Source organism: Nipponia nippon, unplaced genomic scaffold (assembly GCF_047370975.1).
Source record: "Nipponia nippon isolate SJK-2023a ecotype South Korea unplaced genomic scaffold, ASM4737097v1 scaffold_15, whole genome shotgun sequence".
NCBI classification, from domain to species: Eukaryota; Metazoa; Chordata; class Aves; order Pelecaniformes; family Threskiornithidae; genus Nipponia; species Nipponia nippon.
Genome location: NW_028262331.1, coordinates 8,735,795 through 8,761,027, shown reverse-complemented (window position 1 = coordinate 8,761,027; position 25,233 = coordinate 8,735,795). Strand labels below are relative to the sequence as shown.

At 40.9% G+C, this 25,233-nt stretch overlaps 1 protein-coding gene across 17 annotated transcripts in view; it reads left to right on the top strand.

Moving 5' to 3' along the window:
* Window positions 1-25,233, top strand: part of BCAS3 (BCAS3 microtubule associated cell migration factor) — a 373,805-nt gene that overhangs the window by 241,108 nt on the left and 107,464 nt on the right. The window contains exon 24 of one of the 17 annotated variants that reach the window (XM_087752419.1): window positions 18,674-18,714. The exons of 15 other annotated variants lie outside the window; for them this stretch is intronic. In XM_087752419.1, coding sequence (XP_087608545.1) covers window positions 18,674-18,699 — 26 coding nt within the window. In that variant the 3' untranslated portion in view covers window positions 18,700-18,714. Of the gene's footprint in view, window positions 1-254; window positions 4,944-18,673; window positions 18,715-25,233 lie in introns of those variants that run through there. One more of the 17 variants, XM_087752421.1, reaches the window with a different exon arrangement.

The following is a 25,233-nucleotide window of genomic DNA, read 5'->3' as shown; positions in this document are numbered from 1 at the left end:
AGAATTAGTGCCTTGCCATGTACATATACATACAGTTGGCCTCAATTTTTATTATTTGGTGTTAACTTGCTTGATCCCTGCAAAGTCCCCTATAAATGCAGCTTCACTCATGAATTATTCTTTAGTGCTTTTCCCTATGAAATTTACTACAACTATTTTTCCTTAGTAGTCATCTTTGGTTTTGAAGTGGCAAAACCAGTGAAAATAGTAGCTTAAATGTAGCTTAAAGTCATTTCCTTCCTTCCTTTTCCTAGGAACATAGCTTTCAATGCACGTCTGCAGCGGAGCACGCTGACCAAGGGGGCTCTCCGCGGTGGCCGGGCGGCCGGCGGCAGCCCAGCACGGCTGCGCTAATGGACCTCTGGGCTGGCCCACCAGTGGCTGCAGTAGTTCTCAGAGCAGGGCTGAGGACTGGAAGTGCATTTAAAAGCAGTGTGAGTTTCATTTGCAAAGTTTATATCTTTAGCTGGGTTACCAACCGCCCAAAACACAAAAAATCTCTTAAGGTAGAAGGGTTTGGTTTGGCCAGTGATGAGGAGAGCCATTTGAAACATTTTAACCACGTTGTGAGCTTGTCCGAAACGTAGAATCATAGAATCATTAAGGTTGGAAAAGACCATTCAGATCATCGAGTCCAACCGTTAACCCAGCACTGCCAAGTCCACCACTAAACCATGTAGTTTGGATTCAGGAGTCATTTTAACTTAAACTTTTGCTTTATAAAGAAAGCAGCAGAGCTAGATCAAAAGAAAGGATTCATAGTACAAAACAGAAAATAATTTAAAAGAAAAAACACACACCCCCTCAAATTGAATATTTCTTTATTCCTGTTTTTTCCAAGACATTTTCCAAGCAAGACATTTAACTTTGGTATTAAACTTCAGTGGCTTAATGTCGTGCTGTAGTTCTTACCTACATTTAACAAGCATTGATCAAATTATTTATTTAATCTCTTGCCTACCAACTGTGCTTATACTAACTGTAATGTCACTTTTCTGCCACCTAAAGGAAGGAGAAGTGTGCCATGGGTTCATCCCCAATAAGCAAAATCTGCTTTCGTTGCTGTACACCGAGTTTTTCTCCCTAGTTCCTGGTTGTGTTCTCTCATAATGTAATGAACGGAGGAACAGGACACTTCAAAACCTCATCATAAACTGTGACTTAAACCCCAGCATTTTCACAGACATGTAACAGATAAGTAATTTGGAAGGAATTTTTTTTTTTTTATCATGGTTGTCCAGCATATAGGCCCCAGTCCAGCTAAGCACTTACATACATGCTTAACTTCAAACATGCGAGGAGTTGAAGTCAAGTATGTGCTTAAGTGCTTCCTTGGCTATACGCTGCCTGCCAGTGACACACCGCAGGATGTTTGATTTCTGCAGTAGCAGGTGAGTCATTTTATAAATCTCTCCGTATTATGAAGTGATTTCATGACAACTTTTCAACTTGAAATAATCATTCCTGGGTTTTTTGGCATCAGATGAATTAAACGCCGTGTATTCATACATGGGTTTGTAGTGTCTGTATTTTAAAATGTTTAATTTCACCTTCTGGCTATGCCAGTTCGCAGAGAGGCCAGATTGTTGGGTTGTTTTTTTTTTTTTTTTTCCTGTGTGTGAATTTGGAGCAGCAGCGAGAACTTAAAACTCTGTCCCTGAGATAAAAAGGTCAGGCGGTATCAATCTGTAGGGAAATCGTTCAGACTGCTGAGAATTTCTTGATGCTTTAACAGCTTATGTTCTGTTTGGCGAAACAAAACTAGGTATTGAGATTATTTGATGGATGAGTGCGTCAGTCCTGGCAGGCCACCTCAATTTGAAATCCTGTAGATTTTTCCTGCTTTTAAAGAAAGAGATTTTTTTTTTCTCTAATAAAATTCGGATGCAAAGAAGAATAAATGAGAGACAAGCCCGTGTGCGTATACGCCCTTTCACAGCTGGGGTTTTGGCAAAGTGTCATTCCTGCTGTTAAACATGGTGACCTTGCTGCCTATGATTTACTAACTGTTTTACAAACATTTCCTCACTCTGTGAGGTTTGATATGTTCTCCATCCTCAACAGCTCAACAGAGTCACTCAACCACTGAGCCAAACCTGCCTTTGTTTACAGCTTTTCCGGAAATTTTCACAGAGAAAAAAAACTTTCTCCTTTTCCAATGTTTTATTTTTAAGTCAACACTTTCTGTGGTTTATTTGTGCAAAGCAACATTTGGGTACAAGGTATTGCACCGTATCCAAGTGGGAATTGCTGCCTTTCTAAAAATAAATTGGGGGTCATGTGAACCAGTGCAGAAAAATCTAAAGATATCAAATATTACAGGACCTTTACATTTGGTGGTTCTTTTTTCCATAATATTCTGGGCCCGGATTTTTCTGAACTTTTTTTCCCACATTAGTTTCTATAATAGAACATAACGTAAAATGATGAAACACAGGAAGGAATCTTCTTTTAAACAAAATTATCAGTGTTAAAAATAACAATCCTATTTTCCCTCAGTGTGCATTTTTTCTTTTAAGGGCTTTATTTAGTCGTCTCACTATTAGATATAGCCAAAGAGTCCAGTAATATTTAAGCAGCATTTTAGTTAGTTAGTTAAAGCTTAATTTTCCTAAATGCTAATCTGCCTAGCGGGCCTTAAGGTCCCATAGATTTCATTTCATGGTTTGGGTACGGAACTCAAAAATTTGGGGTGCTTTGGAGGAAGAAATCAGACAGCTGTGCCTGATGATTCTTTGCATTGAAACTTAGCGCAAATTAAAATTAGAATGGGATGGGAATGTTTTTATTAAATGTTTTCGCAGTGGAGATATGCTTCATGGAAATGTCCTTGTTTTGATGACAGCGTTTCTCAGGGTCAGGGTGGAATTTCTAGTGAAAAAGAGGAGACGAGAATAACCTGGGCTGCCTGGGCAAGGGTGCGCGGGGCTCCTCCGCACCCAGGTAGCCAGTCGCTCTCAGGAGCAGGCCTTTCTTTCCATTCTCTCTCTCCTTTAAAGTATGCGTTCATTTAACATATTTACTGTTTCTACTGAAAATGCTACTAGTTTTAGCAGAGGAGAGACAGTGTGAAACAAAATACTGGCCTACCAAAAGTCCCTTTCCAAGTGTTCTTTATTCTGAAATACCAATTCTCTCTGGTATTTCAGAGGAAAGAAATAAAATCAGGTGGTTTATTGAACATTTTTTTATAAACTTCAATATATGATACAAGAGGTAAAGAAATTTATAGATCATCTCTTCTATTAGGTGTACAGGTCACTAAGGACTGGGTATTATGTTTTAAATCTGTTTCCAAATGAGAAACCTATACTTAGTTTTCAGTCCTGATCAGTATATTGTCTGACCTGTATCCAGCTGAAGGTACATTTTCAGACCTATCTGAATAATAAATGTTTTCTTCGGATTTTACATCATTGAAGTAGATTGATGAAGTAAAATTTGAATGACCTACAAAGGTGTCGACATTGAACTCCTGCACAACAGAAATGGATGCTGTCAAAATACCTTCTTGATATGTTTGTATTTATATACTGTGGCTATATTACATATATTGCATTTTTAATCCCGTGAAATACAAGTGAATTATAATTCTAAATCTTCCTTTTAAATGCATTAGATTATTAATGCTGTTAAAGGAAATACCCACAAATGGAATTACTTCTGGAGATTTTGTTTGCTTGTTTTAATCACTCGGAATCGCTCGTGCATTTAAAGTGAATTTCTGTACCAGGGTACCGAATCAAAATGACAGACAGAACCTTCACCAAATGGAAACAACCTTTATATATTGAAAAATACTTTGAAAATATTTTATGTCTAGAAATTATAACTAATAATTTAATATTTGTTATTTAATGACAGTGTTTTAATGAAAGCTATAAGGCAATGTTTTTGAATACTGTATCTCTTCAGTTTCTATACATAGATGGGATGGGAAAAAAAAAAAAAAAGAAGGAAAAGGAAAGAAATCTTGAGTGCGTTACAGCCCCGTAGACGTGCAGGCGATAGCAGCGTGAGGACCGCTGGTTCCTGGCTGCCAGGAGCAGGGCAGTCTTGCGTCCCGCACGGCACATTGCCACTCTGAAAACAAGTATTTGCTGTTTCAGTTTTCTGGAAAGTGGTAGTGTGAAAAATTGAAGAATAAGTGGCTGTTATGCAGCACAACATGTTCAGAACAGTGGTTAAAAGGGAGTGAAAGTGGCAAATGGGTCTTGAGTTCATCTGCCTAAGGATCAGGAACTGCGACCGCATGTTCAACACATGATCTGGAGCGTTGCTTATGACTTCAGGGGGACCACGATTACGTCCATCGCTTTTAAGAACAAGCCTTCATGCAAATTCTTGAGGGTATTTGATAAATTTCTGGATAAATGTATTAGATAAATGCTGGATTTCTTGTTGTGTGCCTATCCTCTACGAAGAAAATATCACTAAATTTTAATTTCGTATTGTTGTTTTCATTCGGGTTTTATTGCAGGTGTTGTGATTAAAACAGTGAAGACTTACTAATAGATTCAGTGATGTAGTTTGTGATTTTTGGGTTTTTTTGTTGTTTTTTTTTAAATCTCGGGATTTGTTGGGGTTCTTTCTCTCTCTGAACTTACTTCTAAAATGCTCTTGAGCAGTTTGGAGGTTGTGTGACCCCATGCCAGGAAAAGCAGAGTGGACATACCGGCACAAGGGTATGGCATATCATGCCAGATATACCTTGGCTGTATCTTGATTTAAATCCATAGTTCTGGTGATGTTCATCATCCCAGAAATGAAGAGAACAACACAAGCAACATGTTTGAGCTTATTCTTGGTTGGCAAAAGAAGCTGTTGATTAATGTCTCCTTACAAAGTAGATGTCCACAAATCAAGAAACCAGGTACAAGTCCTGACCGTAGTTGTGTTTTAGAGGCAATTCTGGATGAATCCTGCCTGATGGGAGAGAGGTGCAGGAAGGAGGAAGGGAAAACGATACACTTGCTCATCCCTTGCTGTCGAAAACACAGCAGCCCTTGAAACGGCTGGCTGCAGACTTTAGTCAGCTCACCAATGCTCTCAGCATGCTTGTGGTTCGAGTATATGACATAAGTAGCATAGAGTGGTTTTGTTGCTATGGGAAAAGTGCTAAAAAAGGCTGTATCTCTTGTAGAGCTCAGATCCTTTGGGTATTTAATGTACAATTTCTGCTAAGGACACTCAGAATTATACCTCTGATTCTAAATTGCTTAAATGTTGAAACATATGGTCTTGTGTGCTGTTCACTAGGAAACAACTGTCTGTATCCAAGCTGCCAAATTCAAATAACCTCAGACTGTAGAGAGGGAATCTGCAGCAGCTCAACAGAACTTTAAAACAGTGTTTTTACTAAAAGGCAAACCTGATGTATAGAAAAATGCTAATTAAACTAGTGCCATATATCAGTAACAGATAATTAAATATTAATAGCTGAGAAGTTTTTTCAATTAAAAATGAACTGTTTGTGTCCTCTTGATTTCTTCTGGGGGCCAGGTTCGTGTAGCTGTCATTTGTTGAGTTCTCTGCTACAGTAATCATTTTAATAAAATGCAATTATCTGCATAATTAATTTCTTTGACTGCTCTGCTGTGTCCTTCTTTTGCAGAGGCCAGAATGTCAAAGATCAAGTAGACTGGGGAAAATAAAAAATTCACATTGTGAAAGGATATAAAAAATACTTGGAATTTCAATGCATTGGCTTCTATTTATCTCAAATGTCAAGGGCAGTGTAAAATGTATTTTTAAAATGTGTTTTTGTATGGTTTGAGCCCATTCTTGGCGTAGTTGCGAATCTAGAGGGGCCATTGTTCTTTGAGAGAGTTTGAGGGGGTTTCTTTGTACAAAGTGACAAAAAGAAGACTTGGAGTACTGGGCTGCCATTGTTCCTGTGCGGCGCTGTAAAATTTGATTTGAAATTAGGACCTCAGGGCAAGCTCTTCAATAGCCAGTTTTTATTTTCTGCCAGCATTTTAATCACTCTTGGGCTTAAAGTGGATGACCAACATAATGCCTCTATGTTTAATAGAACAGTTCATATCTTGAAGGCCAGTTAACTGAATTCAGGGATCTGTCATCTGCCCAACATTAGTCTTTTCTGTTTCCTGTCTATTTATGAAGATAGCTCTCCATTCCAGCCAGCTCTCAAAGAAGAGCAACTCTTTCTTTCTCCCCCCCGAATTTCTTCAATATACTAACATCTCTTTTAGTGATCTCTTAAAAGAGCCAAGGAGCGATGCTGCAGTGCAGACGCGGTGCGGATGCGAGCGCTGGCTGCAGCATCAGATTGCATTAGTGCAACTGCTGAATTTCACCAGATGGGGCGAGGAGGAAGGGACAGATGGAAGAATCAGATTTCGCGGTGAAAAGGGATGACGGGAAGGGAAGAGTGATATGTTGGCCTAAGCCTCGCACACCTCGTTGGGATTCACGGTGCAGAGGTGTGTGAGTAGGGAAATGAGGAAGACTGGGAAAAAAATACCAGAGGTTTTAAAGAGCTGATGCCCGAGTTGTGTGTTGTGCTTAGGAGATTTGCAGAGCAACAATGCAACTGCAGGGTGTTTTAGTCAAATTGCAAGGGCTGTGTTTCGGTGTGTTTGGATTATGTGAACACTCTGGATGCAGTCATGCTGTGTCCTGGGTAATTCATGCCCCCGTTTGCTGGAGAGGTACCGGGCTCGTGGCCTTGCTGTCAGCTGCGCAGCAGGCACACGGTGGAGCTCCGAGTGTTGGGAGATCCGTAGGAACCAGCATTGGGGGCAGGTGTACACTGATGGAGGACATCGTGCTCATGCGAGAGAGGACAAAGTCAGAGATGTATTTCAGGTTTACAGGCATTTAGTAAATTAAGTTAGCAAATAGGAGGTTTTGCTGGTTTAGAAAGGAGCTACTCAGGGAGCTGTCATTTCTCCGGCACCACTCAACGTGAGGTCCTTGCACCCCGGCTGGCGTCCTGCCCCACGCAGGCCCTCCTCCGAGCACACTGTGGCAGCGGGTCCTGCGAAGGGATTTGAAATGCGAAATAAGCATTTGAGTGGATGTTCCTTCAACAATTTGATTCACGTACCCTGGGCTTCACGTCTGGCAGCCCATATCCCTAGTCTCTGTTGAGATTGCTATCATGAGCGCTAATTATGATGGTGGTGGTACGTATGATTAGGGAAGGGACTTAAACCACTAGGCTATTTCACATAGACCACTACCTAGTCATTAAACGGCAGTGACTTCTGATTGTGTTTGAACTGGTCAAAGCTGACACCGGTAGCCTAAACTAGAAGGGAAAATGTTTCATATCCCGTTACTAATTATGATGTGTTATACACGACAGTTCGTTCCTAGCAAGCTTAAATTTAGTTTGGCAGAAATGAAACAACTTCAGACACAGATTATGATCTTCAGAAATCGCTCCACTCATAATCATCTGATGCCTTTGTTGTCTTATTTGTACGTAATCAACAGAATCTAGTGTTCAACACTTCTCCTTGTGCGGATGCAGAAGAAAAGTGGCTCACCAGGGCTGGAGAACTGTAAGAGGTTAACGTATTCAACATCATCGAGCAGAGCTTTTCATTCACTTTCAAATGGAGCTGTGTGGGTGGCTACACAATGTGGGAAACTCTTTTCATTGAAGAATCTGAATATTTTGTAAGGAAGTGAATAGTTGCAAATAATCTTTTCTGTAACACTGAAATAAAGAACAAATGAGCTATTCTCAGAAAATACTGAAGCATTATTGTCTTCAGTCATTTAACAGAGCTATACAGAAAAAAATATTCCAAACTTGACAGATTCATATCCTAATCTTTCGCTCCTTGATCAGGAGACTTGGTAGTTTGTGTAGCTGATATCAGTTAAACCAGAATGAGTTAAAAGAATCTATTTGCTTCACCACTGCATGGAAGTGAACAATTTGGGAAACACAACTCAATTTCTTAAATTATGAATGTCAGCTAGAACTACGATAGCCAACCTGTGGCCCGTGGACTGGATACGTCCTCCAAAGCACGCAGCAGCCTGTGCGTGCCAACTGATCGGCTTCCGTGGCAGAGCTGCTGCAAGCCACCCTCTTGTCCAAGGCCCCGTAGCTCTTCCCCACCGTGCGTCCGAGACGACGTTGTGGATTTATGTCAAAACGTTGGATACCTGTTGTTTGAAGATACAATTTTATTTTGGGAGGAAAAAAAATGGAGAAGATGCCATCTTAGAATGGCTGAATGAAACAAGAAATTTGTTCTGTTTATTTTCATAGTCTCTCATTTTCCTACCATCACCTGCTGGAGATGTGGTTGAGATCTTTGTGAAAAATAAAAAAAAATAAAATTAAAAAAAAAAAAACAAACAAAAAAACCCAACGTAATGACTACAGGGATTCCTTTGCCATTTTCTCTCTTAAAGGTAATTTTACTTTCACGTTTGGGGCCGCAAGGTAAAGTATAGACAAAATAAGATCTTTCTGTAAAGAGAGAAAGAAAGAAGAAAATTCTTGCTCTGTACAGAGCAACGGGCTCCTGTTGGTTGGTCTGTGCGGAGCGACAGGAATGATATAATGTGAGAATGAAATTTTGCTTTCGTTATTTTACTGAGGTGAAGTTTTTCCCTGACTTACCTATTAAACATCTTGCTGCCAGCAGGGTTTCAAGGACAGGGCCAGGCTTCAGGAGTCCCCGAGTCATGATCCACAGCCTGGCTTCTTGTATTTCCATCCAAGAGATTTAGCAGTGATGCTGCAGGGACAAAGTGGTGCTTTTCCTGCAGTCGGCAAACGTAAAGCACTGGAGAAATTCAGGGCAGCTGCTACAGCTCTGTGTGCATCTGTATTCCTGTAGAGATAAAACTTACAGTAAGTACAAAGGATCTCCAAGGCAAGCCTGACTAGGTCAGCATTAGCCTTGACTAAACGTGATTAACTTTATCCATCTCCTGGTGTATTTCTTTCCAATCCACTCCAGTGCTTGATTTAATTTTCCTTTTATGTAAACTCAAAGATTTAGCTTCATTAGAATGATTGCAGGGATTCACTGCATATGGCCTGTTGCTTTCTTGATCCCTCCAGGGTTTTCCTACCAAACACTTCAATCTGGGGAGGTGGGGGGAAAATTTAAGAAGTCGGTGACAGCGGGGCCTGAAAGAGCTATCATGAAAAAGTTGCTCAGAGAGGAAATCTAGTAGGAATCCTGTTTGGAAAAATGAGCAGCAGGTTAGATCCCGTTGAGGAGGAGGGAAGCCGGCCCTGGGACTCAGTGCTGCTGCTGGAGCACCTGGGGCTGCTCCCGGGTCACCCAGGTCAGTGCAGGCTCTGCTGGGATCCAGACTAGGTGAGGTTTGTGCCTGTTTCCCTGAGCATCCTGTGTTTCAGGTGATCGGTAGATATTCTTCTTTTAATTTCCTTTTTTTTTAAAAAAAAAAAAAAAACAATTAAAAATCAGTTGTAAAATTATTTTGGAGAGATTTTATAAAAAACAGTATGTGCACTTGTTCTAAATTACCTGCTTTGCATGTCTGCAGCAGCATATCTTGTGCTACGTGAGCCTTTATTTGTTTTTACCTTTTATAACAAGTTCAAAAACCAGCCAAAACTGTTTTCAAGTTTTAGGAGGTTAATGTTGTATAGGCGATTTTAACCACCGTTTTAAACTCGTTTTCTTATCAAAAGAAGGACTTCTGGCTTTTTCCACAATATTAGATCTATCATATCAGAGTACTTTATTGAATATTTTATTGACCGTCTGCTTGCCCTATGCTAACCTGCCTGACATCCAAAGTTTCTCTCTCTCTGGAGATGCGATGTCAGTTCTCATTAAGCAGCTAAGCGTGAATTTTCCCGTCGTATTTCCTGTGAATAAACTCCATCCCAGCAGGCAGACACTGGGCCCTGGTGCATCACGGAGACGTCCGGATCTGGAGCCAGGCGTAGGCAATGGGTGGATTTAAGGTGGTCTAGGCAAGAGTGTGCTGCAGCACAAGTATTTTCCCTTTGGGGCTTGCATCAGCATTTTGCATAATTTTGCTTTACACAAATGTAAAGGTATTGAAGAGGAAAATTTCTTCCCCTGGCAAGTTAATTACGTGACTTCTCATAGAAGGAAAGCTTGAAGCAAAAGCTAAGAGGAAAGTACATCATCTGCTTAAATTAGGCAATTTATCCAAGAACACAGTTTTGATTTATGGAGCAGTTGCAGTTACAAGTGCATTTTAATTATCTCAGTTCGTTTTCCAAAATTTGATATCTGTTATTAATATTTCATTGTACTTTCTGTATAACTTCCTTCTTAAAATTTAAATTCTTTATTTTCTTTCTTTCTTTCTAGAAAAAACAGAAAATTGTCTTCTGTCACCATGTGGTTTCATGGCCATATGAACCCTTTACTTGCAGTCTGCTCTTGTTGGCCATTGGTTTTGAGAGCTCTGTGCTGAACCTGTCCTGACTCCCTGTCAATGGCATGCCCATGGGTTTTGTTGTGCTGTATGGTATTTATTAAATAATTTTAATATGAGGCAGGTATAAATCTTTCATAATTCTGTAGTTGACGTGGTTGAAATGGTGGAGAGTTTCATTATGCGCACTCCTTCGTTTGTAATGATTTTTTGGCAGACTAATTACGGTGTCTCTTAGCAAGCATTCAGGGGAAGGGAAGAGAGAATTTTATTCAAAGGCATAAAATATTTTGGGCCACTTTTTCATGGCGTGTTATTTTAAAATACTGCATTTTTAAGCGGACTCTCAAAATAATTAGAAAATGTGTTTTCCTTCAAAAAATAAGAATTCACACCAGAGCATATTATAGGACAGCTTTTGCATAGTAACTTTACCTGAGCTCTGCTATTGTTAAAAAGCTCTCAGAAAGAAAACAAATTTGGAAGAACAGATTATTGCTGTGTGTTTTTAAGCAAATTTTCATTGTTGTGGAATTGAAGAGATGAAAAGAGTTGGTTCAAATTATATTGCTGTGACTCCACCATACGACAGATCTGCATTTGCAGCAACGCGTCTCTAACTCAAAATGCAATAAGAAAGGTAGGAAATTTAATTTTGTTATTGTGGTTACGGAGGTCTGCAGAGAAGTGGGTCTACGGGGTGCAGTCCTTGGGACACGTACCAATTAGACAGCTTTGGGTTTTTAATGCCTTTCTTTTTTTTCAAACTTGGTGTCAGATGTTGTAAGTTAATTTTTTTTCCTATTAGTTTTTGCTAATGATACTAAAACCTTTTTTAAAAGCTTTCCTAATTAATGATCTTCTTGCTCACAAACAAAAACTATATTGTCTTTGAGAAGTGCCTGAGTATTTTAAAACAACGGGCTGTTGGTAGGTTTTATTGCCTCATGAATTTAGGGTCAACACACCTATTATTTGCCAGAGTTAATTTGTGCTGGGTTATTGACTGTCTGGGTCGTTAGGGATATCTGACTCTTGTAAAAGTTACACTCATCTCAAATTGTTGTAATTTTATTCTTTGTGCTCTAGTTGCATGGTGCCACAATATTTAGCTAATAAAAGAAGGGAAACAGTTGTATGAAGGCAGGTATTTAACTGCAGGCTTGTGAGACTGGGGGAAATAAGACTGTCATTACTCTTTATATTCCTTCGTCCTAACACTGAATTGTTTTAACTTTCCTTTAGATAAGGAGGGGGAAAAGACAGCTTTCTAAAAACCTAAGAGATACGAAAACGTACAAGATGCTTAGGATTTGCAGGAGTGCCTATTTAGGCTTTTCAGATGGCTCTGGCTGAGTTCAGTGGTTGTCTACCGAGGTAAAGTTAGGCCACTTGCAGCGAGCTCAGCGGCACTGCAGTAGCGCAGCTAACGCCAGCTCCCCATAGAAAGATTGAAGAGCATGGTTGCATGTATAACTCTTTGTACGTCAAGGTGAAAATACACCCCTCGGACTCTCCGAACTGGAAGCACAACGGATAGTAAAACTAGCAGTTGGTTTTAAAAACTTCACAAGAAGCCATCCCTTCTGTGTTTACAGTTCAGAAATAAGTTGCAGTCCTGTAGAATTGTAACTTCTTTTGTTTTTCCACGTGTCTGCTTCCATCACAAATCTGAGCCATATGTCCTTGTGGGGTAAAATGCTGGCTGAACTAAAACACAGTCCTTTTCTATAAACCAGCCTTCAAATATGCAATGGCAAGCCAAAGTCTCTTGCTGTGTCATGCCATCCGAACTTCAGTCGATAAGCAGGTCCTCAGCAGAATCCAAATTTGCACCAGCAAGTCATGACCTGTAATGTGGGGATTGGAAAATATCCAATTATTCTGCGGGGCGTACTGGGAAATGGTACGTTTCTGTGTAGGAAATTCAGAAGAGTGGTGAGCTTGATCACGTTGTCCCAGTGTTTTCCTGGAACTGGGATTTTTTTATATGCCTAAATATATCATTACTACTTTGGGTAAAAATAATGCATTTCTAGGAATAACCTTTGCCTCATTCTGCACTGATAGACACAATTAAAAATTATTTCTAAGCATGCTGGATCTTCTGCAAATCCAGGGTACACTTGACAGAACCTCATTCTGTAAGACAGTTAGTACAGTCACTTCATATTAAAAAGTAGACGGATATTCTGACCTCTAAACCCAGGACTGCTGAGCAGATGACAGTCTAATTCTTCGCTTCATTTCCAGCGAGCTCTGTCTTTTGGCTCTCTGCAGTGGATATTTATTGCATAAAAAGGGGGAAGCATCTGATCCTGGTTTAAGACGATGAGTCTAGGAGTTTCACTGACTGCCATAGCAATTCGGAGGGCAGTATCTAAGAAATTAAAGCATCTATGATTATCTTGCATTTAGCTGAGATGCACATGATCTCTGTCGTGGTTGCTTTATAAATAACTACCCCAATCCTTCCCAAATTATTTTTACTAGTTTTCAGTGGGTGTATAGCTTTTAAAATGGGAAAAACCAAAAGCTGGCTCTGTTCATTTTCTCATGAAATTATAGCCAGAGCAGTAAATTCATAGCTAAGCGCTTACTCATTGGCTACTGTATTATAAATAACTCTTCACCTTGGCCCTGTTTCTCCAGCCATTATTCACTGTGGGTAGTACTTACTCATGAGCACGGAGTAGCAGAGAAGTAAATGATTCTGCTATCATTACTCGCAGTTTTAGTACCCTGGCACATCAGGAGGTCTGCTTTAAAAAGAGGCACTGCTCTCCTGGAGGAGAAGTAGCAAATTTGCTTGCCTGGTAGGACCATATTTGCAAAAACTACCCCAAGGAAAGGCTACTGAGTCAGTGCTTTCAAAAATCAAAGCAGAGTAAAGTGGGGAGAAACTACAGGTATACATATGGGATATTTGGAAGTGTATATAGCTACAAGTGTTGTCATGGTTTATCCCTGGGCTTTGTCAGAGGTGCAAAGCGGGGGTGCAGATCACGAGCACTGATGGGAGAGCCGTCACCTCCTTCCTCCAGCTTTCTCCTTGCCATTACGCTGCTTTGCTTTCAAAGTGTAAATTAACTTAAAGGTTCAAAGCTTTTGGGAAGGATTCCAGACCAAAGGTCAGCTTTTCTGGGTGGTTTATTGGCTGTCCTGTGTTTGCCCACATCTCTAGTGTTTACCAGCTGAGGGAGTTTATGAAATTTTGATGTAGGAATTAGGTTGTTGCTCATCTTGTACCTTCTTGCTCGTATTATTGACACTACCACTGAACTGCTTGAGGCAGATAGCATCTCAGTGATCACTGTGCTATTTCAGCTCTCCACTGCTGACAACATCATAAGTGTTTTAACAGGGTTTTAATGGGCAGCCTCTGTAGCTCCTTGGAGGGTTGCAAATAGCTGCCGTGAAAAACCTTTTCTGCCGCTCTGAGCTGACATGCCCTCCTTTTCTCATCCAGCTGCTGCTTGTTCATATGGCTGCAGCACTGTTGACAAGTACTTCTTATTCGGGCCGGGCACTGCGGAGACCGTGCCAGTTAACCAAGTTCCTGCGAAGAATAACAACATGGTTGTGAAACCGCTGGGAAGAGCAGCATGATGAGGTGGTAACCCAAACCGTGTTCAGAAATCCCCTTTTCTCTGTCAGCTCTTTCAAAAGTAATCGTACAAGTTACTTATACTAACACAGAGCTTTCTTCTCTGTCTTGTTGCTCACAACTTAGTTCTGATGATACCCCAGAGCCAGAGTTAATGATTTTGAAGAAAACAACCTTTATTTTTTAGCAGAAAACAAAAAAAAAAAAAGGGATAAAATAAATCACTGTTTCTCAAGACAAAGCATTAATTTGATAGCAGCAGTTTCTAGCTGACTGGTTGCTTTGCTCTGCTTGTTACCAGAAATGAGGCTCTGAGCACAGCTTTCCTTGGACTATGTAAAAGCTTTCTCCTCCCCGTTTTGCTTAATATAGCTATAATGTGCCCTTTATCACACTTCAACTTGAGTAATTCCAGTTTAGAAATAGTGCATAATACCCATGGGAAAAAGCACTAGAAACGTACATTATAAAAAACATACAGACGAAGCTCAAAAGATCCACTGACATGTAAATTTAATTTAAAAATTATAGGTTTTCAATGAGGGCTTGTGTCTTCAATTTACCAGTTTCCGTGACTTCTTCAGAAAAAATGTTTCTTTTTGCATTCTTGCTGGAAAAGACGCTGAGGGATATTACAGTCCCCCAGAAGAGTATCTATTCTGTGTCACAGGAAAAAAAAAATTACCCGAAATGTGTATACTTGAAATAAGTAAGAAAAATATCCATTTTCCTGTTTTATTTCTATCCTCTTTAACAAAAGCTAAATTTTCCAGTAACCAGCATTGCATGAAAAAGCATGTCCTAACTGTGTGAATCAGCCTCCTTTTCATTGCATGTGCAAATTTAAGGTATTTCAGTTCTTTCCGTAACAGACATGTGAGATTGGAGTGGGCAAGCACAAGAAGAGCCAACAGCCAAAGCAAGAGGCAGGCTATAAATAGGGATCATTGCATAAAGTATCGCTGTTCAAAGAGGATTCTGGCTTAAATAAGAGAATCCGAAAGTTTTATCGAAAATCTTATGAATTGCTCCATCTACTGCATGTTTAAAGGAAGAAATCCCCAGCAGCAAAACCCCACCTTACTTGCCGGGATTGCCAGGGGCCGCGAGCGTGCCCTGCAGAGCGAGCCGGTGCGTCGCGGGTCATGCAGTGGGAGCCGTCGCGGCCGGTTCTTGCGGGCAAACGCACAAATGTGCTAAATGCAGAGATTCTCCTCAACGTCCTCGGTTGGAAACCCTAAGTGGAAAGTAAAACTTGAATCTCTTGGCTACTAAAACTCAAAAGGAAAGTCTAAAGGCCTTTGAAACTTGCCAAGATTAAATGTTTTTCTTAACTCTATTCTTCTATCTACTCTGCTTTCAACAAACCTGATCACAAGCTGAACTGCTTAAATATCAGTGTATTATAAAAGCTACTTCTGCTTAATACCCATTATTTCAGTTTTTAATGCAGTAAAGGCAGTGGCTTTTGTGGTGTTTTATTAAGTCCAAAGCAGCTGTTCAAAGGACCAAATCCTTAGGTTAAGGGAGAGAGAAAAACCCCTTGTTCATGGAATTTCGGCCCCTTGGTAGATGGAGGAGCCGCTCAGAGCAGAGCTCCGGCTTTCACACTTCTTTCTGCCTTCCAGCTTGTGGGTTCTGCTGTGAGTCGCAGCACTGAAAGCCACTGTGGTTTTTGCTGCTCTAATGTAATTAATAAAAATAATTCGTCAGTAGCTGATGCCTTTCAGAGTGATTTTTCCCTGAGTCAGCTTACTGGGGAAGAGGTTCATTATAAATTATAATTAGCAAACAAACAAACAAAAAAAAGGCAGAGTAAAGCTTCTGATGTGGTGGACTTCCCTTAACGTAACATCTCAGTCTAGTTTATTTGAAGCAACTTGTAGCCAAAATGCTGTAATCTAGTTTATATGTGTTGTTCAATGTATAAAATGAAAAAAAGAGTTTAACGTGTTTTATGAGCAAGAGCAGAACTTGCTTGGGGATTATCTGTTTTAAATTCCAGAACCTGTTATCAAAACAGAAATTTCTAAGATGTACTAACCTCGTATTTGGAATTACAGAATTAGCAGTACTTGTTTGACAGCACACTTTAAGTGGGAGAGCCTTATAATCAGCTATATGTTCACGTGAAGTTTTCTACACTGCAGATATTACATATCGATGCAGCTTACGCCAGCCCCGGGTTCGATGCATACATACCTGCCTGTTAATGACCTGAGCCGGTCTGCCAGAGGCTTGGTGTACCTGGCACGTCACCAGCTCCAGAGCTACGAACGAGAGCCGAGCGCGCTTGGCCCTCGGCGCTTCTCCTTCCCTCCCCACCTCTCGTCCTGCGAGAGCAAGCGGCTTGTCAGGCAGCCGTGGCGCGCCTCGAGAGAACGCCGCTGCTTGCGTGGGCTTCCTTTCCGTTGGGTTTGATCTTCATTAAGGGAAGAAGAGCGAGCGAGTGCTGGTTTAATTTTATTATTACACTTATTGTTTGTCACCTTTGTTGGTGAAGTCGATGCTTTGAAGTTAGTCTTGCGTTAGTGTTGCACCTTAGGCAAAATTGTTTACTGCTTCACCGTTCATGTTATTTCGCTTGCTTTAATGTTCACTTCTATCTCATAGTTTTGCTCAGCCAATTTGGATATAATTGTATGAAACTTTGCTTTTGGTTTTATGCTGTAACTTTTTCTTACAATAGCCATGCTTTACCAGGCAGAAAGACACTTGTGTGAATAAAAGACATTGGACTAGCCTTGTTATTACCAAGTTTCCCATTAACAAAAATGTAATATTTTTTAGTCTTGCTTTTTAAGATGTTGTAAACAAGGTTAAAACCAATTAGAAATCAGAGCCACATCCATTCAAAAGGGTGAATCTGATGTAGTGATGCATCTTCAGCCGGGTGCACTATGTGATTTCAGTAGGCATGTAACGATCTGCCTATCCGAGCAGGTTTGGACGGTAGCAAGATCCATACAGAGAGGTTTACAGCATGACTGCGTCGCTACAGCTTTCTGTTTCTTTAACATCACGGAACAGTGTCCGATTGCACAGGTTGTGTCACTACTTGAATCCTTTTTGTCTTCTTTCTTTTATTTCCATTTAGCTCGCGAGGAGGGGGGTGCCTCAGGTTCCCCCCAGCACTCATACCCAGCTTTGCCCCTTTTCTCCAAGATCAGAAGGCGATGGGAGGCAGGGCAGAGGGCCGCCGGGGCGGCTGGCGCTGCTCTCCGAGGCTCGGCAGAAGATTTCAGCTGCCAGTTGCTGGTTATTGTTGCTCTGTCGGGATGGGCAGGATGCAGATGTAAAACAAATTCTTTTTATCCTGCATGTCTTAGGACAGGCAAGGCACTGCGTAGCCAATAAAGGGCACCTCCTGGCTTCACGGTTGAAGAGTTTCCCTAAAACTAGACCCTGTGTGTAACTCTCTAGGTTAATTCACCTAAAATAATTTCTAAAATTTCCTTACGTAGCATGTGCTTCTTCAGCATGTGAAGCAAATGTAGGCTGCAGGATCTTAATTAAAAACAAAGCAAAACAAAACAAAGAAAAAACAGAAAAGAAAATCTCTCCCGTGCTTCCCTGCGAGGGCTCGTGCATTAGTTGTGAGAGTCACGTGCTGTCCTGGAGCATCTCCTGCATCTGCAGCGCAGCGCAGGGAGGCTGCGGGGTGTGGGGCTGTCCTGGGCCCAGCACCCATCGCCCATGGTGCGGGGTGCCCCGGCGAAGGCCACGCTGTGACAGAAGAAAGCTGAGGCGCTGGTTCGTGCTTTGTAATATCCGTTTGTATTTGTGGCCTGATTCTGAAAAGTATGAGATGTGTAAAATACGTATGTTTAAATGATGTATTTGAATCTTAAAGTCACTCCACTGTTAATGTGCTTTTAAAAGTTTTCATGACAACATGCTTAGGTAGGAACAAATTGGGCTTGTACCAATGTGTAGGGAAGTTGAAATTCAGGATGCCAGGTGGACTTGAGCTGCTTCAGCCGGGTTTTGCAGCAGGAGGAGGCAGGGCTGGAGCGTGGCTGCGTGCTGCCCCTGCCCCGCCGTGGCCGTGGCACTTTCCTTATCAGTTATTTTGCCTCCAACTAGAGCTAGCCCTGGGGCAGTCGGGTATAGAATATAGGTGTTGGCAGATACTCCATTAATGAAGCTTCTGGCTTTGACAGAGGAGGGGGTGTGCCTGCTCGTGGCTCCGGCCGTCTCCGAGCAGGCTTGTGGGGAAGCCTCTGCCATTGCTGCGTATTCTTCAGTGACTAGAGATAAGGCGACTCATCTTGCAAAGACTTGTAGTCACATGCTTGCGGAGTTTTTTAGGCAAATTTTGTTTAAGCAACTGTCAGATGAAAACCATCAAAGCTCAGTTTTCTTCCTGTAAATCTCGGAATATTCGTCATAGGTTAACAGGGATGAAAGCAGTCATGTGAAGCAAAGCCACACTGCTGGGCTCTTGTGTTCAGGAATTTAGAGGGGAATGAGCATCATTTCTCTTTCATTTACTTTCATTGCTGTGTCTTCCTTTATTTCCATGCACTGAGGTCCGGCAGTCGTGGAACTAGCCAGATCATTTCTAAAATGCAATATTGACCCTATGCCACTTATTACGACTCTGCATCCTCAGTGAAAGAATTGATTCAGTTGGTGCTGCTGCACTTTTAATGTTACCTTTTATGTTCATGTTTGTTCCAACAGAGTGGCCACTAGCACAGACGACTTGAACTTGTATCGCCCGCAAACTGACAACGCTGGAGCCACCAGTTTGTCATTATCCCTACTAGTGTATCTGATTTAATTTTGCAACAGTGGATTAATTCTTAAAATTGCAGTGCTTTTTGCTCGTTAATGGTCAGTAAATGATTCGGGGGCAGGGGGGGTGGAATTCATCAGTTTTGTAGTCGTTTCAATTCTTCTAGATTTAAGTTGTTCTATAAATATGTCTTTATGGATGTAGTTTTACTAGCTTAAAAACATCTAATTGAAAACAGTTGCTTAAATCTCTTTGGATCAAGAAGGCAGTAATAAGCAAAGAGAGTATCTTATCCCTACAATCCAGAAACGCTTAGTGACTGGTATACTCGGTGCATGTGTAATCAGCTTCTTGTTTCATCCAAAAACCTTAGCTCTTTTGGTGTGATTTAGTACTTCACCAGCAGCATGTTTTTTCTTGTCTCTAAGATTATCAACTAGTGAAACAAAATATAAACCAAAAAGGCATAACGTACAAAAATATTTTTAAAAATATTTAATTCATTTATGCCATCTTGTGTGTATAATGTGTACTAGAATGTTACCGGGCTTCCGAGAGAAAAAAAGCGTTAGATTTGCCTTCTTGTAAATTAACGTTTTGTTGCACGTTATGTAATGTTATTCCTACGACTTAACGTTTGCATCAGGCAGGACTGATCTCTGCTATTGTGTAAGGTACCCAACAGATGAGCCTATAGCCCTAGGATGAGATCAGCCTGTGCGTTTACCTGTTGACGCTGCTTGTGATTCCAAAGCCAATGAGCTCCAAGGGATAAAAACTTGGATATGCATACCTTTGCTTGCTGGAATAGCAAAATTCTGTGGGTTTGGGTTTGGCGAGGGGGTTGTTGCTGTGATTTGCGTTTGGTTCCTTGTCTACTGTTTGGTTGATGTCAGAAATGTAGGTCTTTTCTAGCTTATGAGATGTAACGACTGTAAATCCCATGCATGATAGTGAGATACTTCCATTATTTGAAACACTCTAGGTTATGTTGGTAATACATTTAAACAAAAATCATTGATGACCGCTCCGGTTGTTGGCCTTTTTTTAAAGGTTTATACCTGCGTTCCTCTGGCTTGAAATATGGTACCATTTTCCAAAGTGATCCTCAGAAAGTGCTCTACCAAACCTTGAAAGTCTATAAATGATACACGGCTCATTTCCGAGCTGGGAAGCAAGGAAAAGAAAGCCAGTCTGCACTGGGAGGGAACGCAAACCCACAAATCTTTCTTCATGCAAGTGGGAAGTAAAATAGGTTAACTTACATGCTCTTCAGTGATCATTTCTTTGAACACCTGTGTTCATTCATGTGGCTAGGACTGTTCACGTTGCCAGTTATCACATCTCATTAGGACTGATAATTAACAGAGGTGGTAATTTCATAAATTGCAAGTACACATTTAACTGTGCCCTAGATTGCATGCATCTCATTCCTTATTGCTTAAACAGGCAAACTGTGACATGGACTTCCATGGGGAAACTACATCGCTCTGAAAGTTTTGTCATTTTCCTTTTTTACTCATTTTATTTCTAAATGTCAAATAATGTCATACGACTTTATTAATCTGAAGTATTAAAAAGTTGCGGTAGCATCGTGTCTCAGAGCGTGGGCAGTTTGCACAGGCTGCCTTCCCACAATATGAAGGAGCACACGCTTGTGCAGCTACAGCATCTTATTCTTTGTTCGGGACTTAAAAAGCAGTGAGAGTTCAACCCCTGAAATTCTTTTTCTGAGTCTTTTTGATAAGCAAGTAGCACTTCACACAAGCCCATTGTTAAAAATCACTTGCTGTTTGGTGGTTTAAGAAATGCGTAAGTGTATTCCATCCATCTAAAAGCCATCCATTACAAAAAATAATCAGACATCCTTTTTTCTTGTACATTTGTGTCATTCTGTGAATCAGAAGCATTTTATGTACTAAGGGCAATGTGCTTTGCTTTTGGAATTCCTGAGTTTTGCTAAAACCCCGGGGCATCGTTGGCTCAGGAGACCTGAGGTGACCTGTGAATGGGAGCTGCTGTGTCCCTTTGCTGCTTAGCAAGTTGATTGAAGAGAGAAATTGAAATACAGTGTCCAGATACAATATGATAACATTTTAATCTAAAGAGAAAAGCAGTAAGTATTTTTATATTAGCTGACCTCTTGAAAGCGTTAATTATTTCTCATAGCTTTCCTCTGAGAGGAAATTGTAAGTGACAAATCTGAGACAGAAAAAAACGTTAGATGGCTTTCCTGAACCCAAGGAAAGTCCTTATGAAAGCGGGGCAAGAGCTGAAGAGTTCCTGTACAGGCAGGCACACAGCTTTGAAGGCTGAGCTCTCTCTGCAGGCAGGAAAGGTGTAGGAGAAAGTAATATCTTTTTTGCAGATTGTTTTGCTTATGACAATATGCTGTCTTGTTTGTGAACCAGTCTTTCTATTCTTCCTGGACTTCAAATAAAGTCTTAGTTTTTCTCCTAAATCCCAGTGGTTGACTGTCTATAAACACGCTGACAGTCTCAAAAATAACGATGAGAAAGCTGCTCGCTCTGTGTGTGCGCGCGTTATGTCCAACAGAAAGAAGTTAATGTTGTGCTTAAGCAGCTGGGCTGCCATCTTACCGGGGTTCCCTCCTTTAGCCTTCCCCAGCCTTCCTGTGGGATCTCCTCTTTCATTTTAAGGTAGCTTAAAATTAATTAAGAAGCTTTATGGGCATTGTCTTGAAGTTGGATTAATTTTTAAAATCTAAACTATTTCAACCGCCCCTGCAGAGGAAGCGTGAATCTCTTTCCTCTTTGTTTCTCTGGGGATGCAGTAAGCTGATAACCCTCCCCTGCCTCTCTATTGCGAAGTCGGGGCTGTTCACGGCAGCACACCCCCAGGGCTGCGTAACACCAAACGCAGCTGGAGCTCTTGCAGGAAAAATTATCAGAAATGCAAGGTCTTATTTTACTGTACTGCTTTTGATGATGCTTTTGATTTTGGAATTGCAGAGGGGATGGCAAGAGTAGTATCCTTTGCACAAGTCAAGGTTCAAACCTAGAGTTCTGGGTCAAGACGATGGTGCCTCTAAAAGAAAAAAAAAAAAAGACTGTAAATTCTTTAGGGGAAGGTTTGCTTCTCACATGCTAGTAAAATACCCAGCATCAGGTTTTAGGTTAGCAGCCAGACCAGCCAACGTCCAAGATCTGCCTTGTACGGAAGGGAGGGGAGCAGATCCCCGAGGGCCTGAGAATCTCCAGAAGTCACCTGCACCCACACAGAGCCACGGATGGGTCCTCCGTGCCAGAGTGGATCCTGCAGGATCTCCATGTGGTCCCCGCTGCTGACTTGAAGCCTTCTCCACTGAGGTGGCACATCCATGACTGGGGCCACACACGCTGGGCCCAGCAGTTGCTCTGCTCCCCAGTAGTGAAGCAAGCGTTGCTCTTCATGCTTGAAGGTGCAACCGTATCTCCTAAGCACTGGAAGCATGGGACCATGGGATTTGAGGCAAGTGATGCCCAGATTCCTCGCCACACTCAAATGTTTCTACTAGGCCCTCTGCTGCCTGGCTGCTGCGGGGGTTCGTTAGGAGCCAGAGGGGATGGCGGTGCCCTTCTCTGTCTTAGCACACACCCAGTAAGATTTGGCTGTAGAAAACTTAGGGCTTTTTGAAGTTTTTTCTATTTTAAAAAATACAATTAACTGTTTGGTTGTTATAAATCCGAGTGATATAAATTTCACACTTTGTATTAGACAGGGAGGTAGCCTCGCGAAACGCGGTTTGTGCACTGCTTTCCCTGCGCTGCTGGCTGCTACCCCTGCCGCGTGGCAGCCACGTCCTGCAGAATAACGGGGAAGGCAAAAAGGAGCAGCAAAATAGCTCTTCAGGCGACGGCGTGTTCTCGATGCTTCTTCTGTGCCTCTGTTTTGTCACCGCTTTGTACTTCTGACGGAAGAAAAATTGAAATGTTTTCCTGCTGATGGGATGTTGAGCAGAGGGCTGCTGCTAGCTTGTGTTGATTGTGTGAGATGCAAAATTAACTTCTTGTGTCAGCTGGGAATTTTGTGGAATTTGCTGCCATTTGACAGTGTTTCCAGATGGAAAGGAGCGACTGTCTGTTTCTGTACAGTGCAATTTTCATTTACTTTAAATGGTTTTGAGTTTGGGGAGGGGGGTCTGCTGCTTTCTTTTCAGTTAGCATGAAGACAGATGTTATTTCCACTGGACTATCTGGAAGCTTTTTCTCATCCCACAGTTCTGCTATAGGTGCGTGTCTTTTGAACAAAGACAAATTCCATTGGAAGTGTTATAAAGTTAGTTGCGTTTTCAGTTATTTTAATGATTCCTTATTTTTCTAGCACATTAGGTTAGAAACATGTTAAAGCTAGTGGTAAAGTAATTTATGAAGGGCAGATGGAGTTCAAAAGGTTCAAATATACAAGTTCAGTTCCAGCATCATTTGGATCTTCACACCTCCGTGTCCCAATAGAGAAACTGGATACTTAGTTTTTACAGGTTTTACTGTAAAAACTGAGCCCTCCAGAACTTTTGGTAACTAATGGATTTTGCAGAAATGATTTGACTACCCTGGATGTCCATTAGCTGTTTTGCTTTTATGTCTTTGCTGGAAACCTAAATGGCTTTTACTTGCACTTTTTTTACTAGTTGTATGTTTGCAAGCGATGTCTTTTGTGTTACAGTAGCCGGTAGGAAAAAAGTGATGTACTCAAAAATTTTAGGAGCATTTAATCATAGTATATCCTAACTGGAATTTAAACTGTGTGTTGTCAAGAAAGTTCCCATCTGTAGCATACCAATCCCAAGCTGACTACATGCAGTTTTAATCTTCTGACTCTTGAATTCATTCTTTTTTGTGTGGCTTTGGTGGTGTTAAAATTTAATCCTCAGCAGTTACATTGTATTAAGTCTATATTTCTCTCCTTTCCTTGCATGTCCTACTTTATTACTGGCAATGGATTTTGAAATATCCTGAAAATCTGTGTTTTCTAATATGGGGATGATTGATAAAATACCTTTCTACCAAATGGGTAGTTTGAGAAAGTTTCCTTTCATCTTTGTTGAGCTGCTAGATACTTAGCAAAATTAATCCCCTATAATGTACTATTCCTATTAGAGGTGCACATCTCTGATGGGCAACTTGCAAAAATATCTTGCTGATTTAAAAGAATTTTTCATCCAGTTATGTTCATCATATGCCACTCACACTGGTTTATCTGTATTACACCACAAATGAGAATGCATTTTGTACACTAATATTAAGAGCAATGCCATCTTCTGTATTGTGAAACGGTACAGAATAAGAAAACAATAGATAAATCTACAGATTCTCAGGTACATGTGACAATTCTGGAAATTTTACATATGGAAAAGCTGGCTGGCACAACAGCAGAGGAATGATAAAACCACTTCCATTTTGGAAGAGAGGAGATGGGTGTGTTTCTCCATGTCGAACAAGCACTTAGGAGGAAGGTAGTGTTGAAGCTGCTATGGCTCACCACACAAGGGTTTTATTTTGTGGTGGAAAATCTAATCTTTCCGAGACCATTTCTCTTGGGTATAAGTCTGAAGTCTGCTTTATATTGAGAGATTGGCATGAAATCCACAGCACTTAAGAGGATAAAGGCCTTTGTCTCCAAAAGGTAAATTTTTTTTTGGAACTATAAAGGCAGTGGAACAAGAAATGGGTTTAGGTATATAATGTTAAGATCCAACCCTGTAATCCTTTCTCGAGTAAAAATATGTTATAGATCAATTTTATCGATTCATATCTTTTTCCCATGTGTTTTAGAAGATTCACTTTAAAAAAGGAAACCTTTCACATTTAACTAATGATTAGAGAATTAAAAAAAGATTAATTATAAGGACCTACTCCAATTAGCCAGAATGACATCTTCTTCTGGTTCCTCTGTAGGCACCATTTGATTTCTGAGAGAAGCGTAGGAGGCTTTCATTTAAAAAAAAAAAAAAAAAAAAATCTCCTATTGCCTTTCTCATTTACATGGTCGCTTTAAAGGATCCCACAGCCTATTCATACAGTAGGAAACTGGGGAGCTCTTCAGCTTCAACATGGATTAAACAATATTCTGGGAACTGTTGTGATTGTTAAATAATGGGCAATATTTGAAGCCCTTCTCTCCTTCCTTGAAATAGTACAGAAAGATAGATAATAAATATAGGCAAAGCATGGCAACAAGCCAGGGCAGGTTAGGAAGGGAAGAACTGGGTGAGAAAAAAAGAGGTGATGCAGGGAGCTGCTGGGCCGGAGCAAGATGGTTCTCTGCGAATAGATGTGTTCAGTTTTCAGTTTACAGGCAATGGGACAGAAGAAACAAAATCGAGAGGAGGAGGAGGAGTTGAAAGGAATGAGAAGACAAGAGATTTATTCAGTAAGTAAATTAGAAATTATATCAGATAAAGAGATGCAAACAAGAGCAGATCCCTGACTAACGCAAGTTGTTCTGGCACCAGTGACTTCAAATCAGTTTACACTAGTTCAGGATCTGGACAGACTGGCTGAGT